This window comes from Podarcis bocagei (assembly GCF_964188305.1).
Source record: "Podarcis bocagei genome assembly, chromosome: 7".
Lineage (NCBI taxonomy): Eukaryota > Metazoa > Chordata > Lepidosauria > Squamata > Lacertidae > Podarcis > Podarcis bocagei.
Genome location: NC_138132.1, coordinates 91,250,477 through 91,254,847, shown reverse-complemented (window position 1 = coordinate 91,254,847; position 4,371 = coordinate 91,250,477). Strand labels below are relative to the sequence as shown.

The 4,371-nt window shown below is 45.5% G+C and overlaps 1 protein-coding gene across 1 annotated transcript; it reads left to right on the top strand.

The window, feature by feature from the left end:
* The first annotated feature begins 1,397 nt into the window (after positions 1 to 1,397).
* LOC308592195 (small serum protein 2-like) lies at positions 1,398 to 4,084 on the top strand. Its single transcript, XM_081203483.1, has 4 exons — positions 1,398 to 1,583; positions 2,426 to 2,519; positions 3,114 to 3,243; positions 3,956 to 4,084. Exons 1-4 carry the CDS (start codon positions 1,581 to 1,583, stop codon positions 4,059 to 4,061), a joined length of 333 nt encoding a protein of 110 aa, XP_081059609.1. The 5' UTR covers positions 1,398 to 1,580; the 3' UTR covers positions 4,062 to 4,084.
* Positions 4,085 to 4,371: the final 287 nt, after the last annotated feature.

Genomic DNA, 4,371 nt, shown 5'->3' with positions numbered 1-4,371 from the left:
TGTGAGGACAGGTGGAGACCCCCCAACCCTGGGCGACACCTGCGTGGAATAATGACTCAAGACAACGTGTTATGGGATTAAAATTTGGCCACAACTTTATTGAAACTTCAGATGTAGGGAGACCTTGGCTCAGGCATTGGGTATTTATCCCTCCCAGTCCCCGGCCGGGGTTCTGGGGAACATCAGGGTTATCCAGAATATGTGGGGATTGGGCTGGCTCTGGAGAATGTCTGTTCAAGCAGAGAGTTCGCCCCCCATTTCGCCACCATCGCAGGGGAGAGCAATGACAACCTAACGGCATATGGCCAATGCCGCCCCTCAAAAGAACCCCTGGGGAACCCTGGGATCGCCGCTGCGGGGGTGGCGGCATGGCTCACTGCTTCGCCCCCCCATCCCACCCCCATTTAGGGAAGACAGACTAAAGGATTCTGGCCAAGGCCTGAAACCGCCAAAGTTGTGACGTTTTGCTACGGGGAAGGCAAAATCTGCCAATGCAGAAAAATTCCTGCATTATATAGCAATATATATATATATATATATATATATATACATACACACACACACACACACACACACACACACACACACACACACAGTGGTGCCTCGCAAGACGAAAAGAATCCATTCTGTGATTCTCTTCGTCTAGCGGTTTTTTCAAGCCCATTAGCGGATTAGCGGATTAGCACTATTAGCGCTATTAGCGGCTTTTAGCAGTTTATCTGCTGATCAGATCAGCTGATAAGCGGCTTAGCGGCTTAGAAAAAAAGGGGAGGGGGAAAAACCAGCAGGAACTCACAAGACATTGTCGTCTTGCGAAGGAAGCCCATAGGAGATTCGTTTTGCGAAGCACCTCCAAAACGGAAAACCCTTTCGTCTAGCGGGTTTTCCGTCTTGCGAGGCATTCGTCTTGCGGGGCACCACTGTATATTTCTCACAGCCGGGGAGGAATTTTTCCTGCAGATAAATGGGCTTTTGCTTGTCTCAGAGCAAATGTCACAACTTTGGCAGATGACTGACTTGCGGAGGCAGAACAGTGACTGGTAGTGAACGAAAGCCCTCTCCTAATTTCATTTGCCTGTATTCTGTCACCTCTTACTTGCCTTTTCTCTAGGGTAAGAAATCCCAGATGCTGCAATCTTTCCTTGGGGGAGTTGCTCCACCCCCTTCTTCATTTTGCTGGCCTTTTTTGACAGTATCCTTCTTGAGGTGAGGCTGTAAAGACAAATATCTAGAGCCATATCTCTTGCAGAACTCAACACTATCCTGGTCTAATAACATTTAACCTGATTTTCCTGTTCTGGGTTCTGGTTCTGAACTGCACTTATCAATGAATATCTCCGGAAGACGTAGAACTCTTCCCGCTGTTCTTGGAAACATTTATGTCAGCAGAAGCAAATGTTTCCTTCCTGGCAAGCATTTCCTTCCCCCGTTAGGACCTCCATCCTTCTCATTTTGCCCCTCCTCCTTCCCATTTGTATAAAAGGGGGCATGGGATTCTCCACAGACTTACAGGAGGGACACCAGAGCTCTTTCCTCCACGCCCCAGTAAGAGTTTGCCAGCAACTCATTGAAAAACCAAGATGGTAAGTGGAATGCTTTGGGGACGGTTAGTACACAATTTTTTCTTTCATCTAGGTTAGGTTTAAATGGTGGAAAGGGAGATTTGTGTGTGGAGAGGGGGTGTGCAAAGGCATTCAGAATTATGAGGATGAAGTACCTCACTTGCTGAGGCTTTCTCAGACTCCAGGCTTATCTGAAGGCTTATCCACATTTACTTTTCCTCTGCTCTTTCCAGGCACAGTCTGTGCTTTGCAGCAGGGTAGGCAACCTAAGGCCCAGGGGCAGGATGCAGCCCAATCACCTTCTCAATCCGGCCCCCGGACAGTCCATGAGTTTTTACATGAGTAGAATGTGTCCTTTTATTTAAAATGCATCTCTGTGTTATTTGTAGGGCATAGTAATTCGTTCATATTTCCCCCAAAAATATAGTCCAGCCCACCACATGCTCTGAGGGACGGTGGGCTGACCCACGGCTGAAAACGGTTGCTGACCCTGCTCTATAGCTTTAGAGCTCACATTTGGGGATCAAATCCAAAGCCGGGATTGCTTTTGTAATTCTGGAAACGTCCCTCTTAAAAATCCCTCTTAAGAATAAAATGACCCAACTCAGCTACTCAAGTGTAGAAGCTTAATATAGAGGGATTTTTACAAAGGCCTAGGGTTGAATCAAGTGCAAATCATACCCAGAGTAGATCCATTGAAATTGATGGACAAGACTAACTTAGGCACGTTAATTTCAGTGGGTCTGCTCTGACTAAAATTCAGTCACATAGAATCCATTTTTAAACAGAACGGGAGGTTCTACATATAAATATCTGATAACACCATCTTGAATGATTTGTGCATGTGTGTGTCTCTTTTGCAGAAAATCCTCTTGAGCCTGACTGCCTTGTCTCTGACACTTGCCTTGTGTCAGGGATCCTGCACATTCAGCGAACACAAAGCAGAGATTAAAGATGGTAGGTAAACAGCAACGTAATGTTGATATGTAACCTATTCATGGCCAAATAATTATTTAATGTTTGAAAAATGTGTTCCTGACTAGAGATGGGGGGGAAATGCACCCCATTCATATTTTAGCACACACCTACCAAATCTGCTCTTGCAGAACCAGAACACAGACCAAAGTGCAGCTACCTTCAAAATCTACACTTCTCTGGATGTTGTGATGCTGCTCAGAGTCTAAAATGACCTAACGCTGCTCCCGTCTCATCTTCTCATTGATGAGTCCCTGCTTAAGCTCTTACTTTTATTATGTATTTTGTGTTTCTTATATTGTATTTTTAGGTTGTGAACTGCCCTGAGGATGGTATATAAATAGTAATAATAATAACTGGTAGAGATTGAAACAGCCAGATTCCCCATCCACAGGGCACCCCATTCACTCCCACCCTGTTTTAAGCCTGCAAGCACCATCTGCAGACGCAAGCAGGAGACTGCATGGCCGCAGTATAAGTCACTGTGCTTCTCTTGCGCAGTCTCTGCATTGTGCTGAGCAGCAGCTTCTTCCTGCACGAGCTGTTTGGGGTCTAATGTTAAATTTCTCTCCCTAGGTAAGCCGGTGCTGCCCACTGAGTGTACCGATCCATATGATGGGAGCAAGCATCCATTCGGCTCTAAGTGGAATACAGCGCAGTGCATGGAATGCACATGTAGTGAAAGGGGAATGGGATGTTGTTCCAGGTAGGCCAAATACCCAGAATGGCACTGGGTCTATTAATCTCTTTCAAATTATTTTGCCCCGTTCTCTCTGGAAGATCTTCTGCTCAATAAACATTCAGGGTGTCCCAATTAATCCTTACATCTGATAGGTTGCAGGTCCGGAGTGCCTTTCCAATCATCCGATGACCAGGCATTCGCTGCGTGGAAGCTTGGACTTTGGGATCTCCCTGAGTCCCAGATCCTCTCATCTGGAGACCACCTAGGTGCTGGTGCTGGTGCTGGGGAGAGGGACCCCGATGCACCCAATGGAAGAGGACCCCTCCTCTTTCCTGCACCTTCCTGTCTCCTTCTGTCTCCCTCCTGGCTGGCCTCTTGGTTTCGCACCAACATTTTGCTACACCCTTTTTTGTGCATGGGTGCTGCTCTCAACCACCGCAAACATATGGGGGGGGGAGGAATCATCGTACAGCAACATGCAATGGCATATTGTGCAAGACATGTCCTTTGTGCATTCAGCTTGGGTTCCCCAGGTGAATTTGGCCTCAGGGCAAATGTTTTCCAAGGGCTTGGTTTTCCCTGGATCGAGCAAACATCTTGCAAAACTGCTCTTCTGCCAGGTAGTTCCAATCATTCTTGGCATGTCGTAAGTGAGCAGGAGAAAGGAGCGCTTCTCTACAAGATCTCCATAAGCTCAGGGAAACCTTAGTTTACACATTGTTCTTCTTCTTTTTAGGTACGGTGGTACTGTTGATGTTCCGGGATGTAAAGCAGTGGTAAATCCAAACACATGTGAATATGAGTTCTATAAACTGGATGATCCCTCCAAACTCTGCCCCTGAGCTTTACAAATCCCACCCAAATTCCTTTCATGTAAAAGAATCTGAATAAATCAGTCATATATGCATTTCAGTGTGTATCTGTTGTCTTTGCTTGATATCACTCCTTGCAGAATTTGGTACATATCATAATGAAAGTGATGGACATGCCTATCTCAGCTATCAGCAGCTTTTGAGTTTATAATGGATTATTAAATATTGCTTAATTTGATATGTTGTTTATTTTAAAGTTATTGTGACTTATTTGTATTGGATCAGATGATTATTATTAATGTTTGACATTTTATTATCTTTTTGTGTGTGTTGGGAGCAG

What these genes read in the sequence shown, in the direction of transcription:
- LOC308592195 (XM_081203483.1), top strand. An exon ending in CAAAGCAGAGATTAAAGATG is followed by an intron (nt 2,520 to 3,113) that starts GTAGGTAAACAG and finishes TTCTCTCCCTAG; the next exon opens with GTAAGCCGGTGCTGCCCACT. An exon ending in GGAATGGGATGTTGTTCCAG is followed by an intron (nt 3,244 to 3,955) that starts GTAGGCCAAATA and finishes TCTTCTTTTTAG; the next exon opens with GTACGGTGGTACTGTTGATG.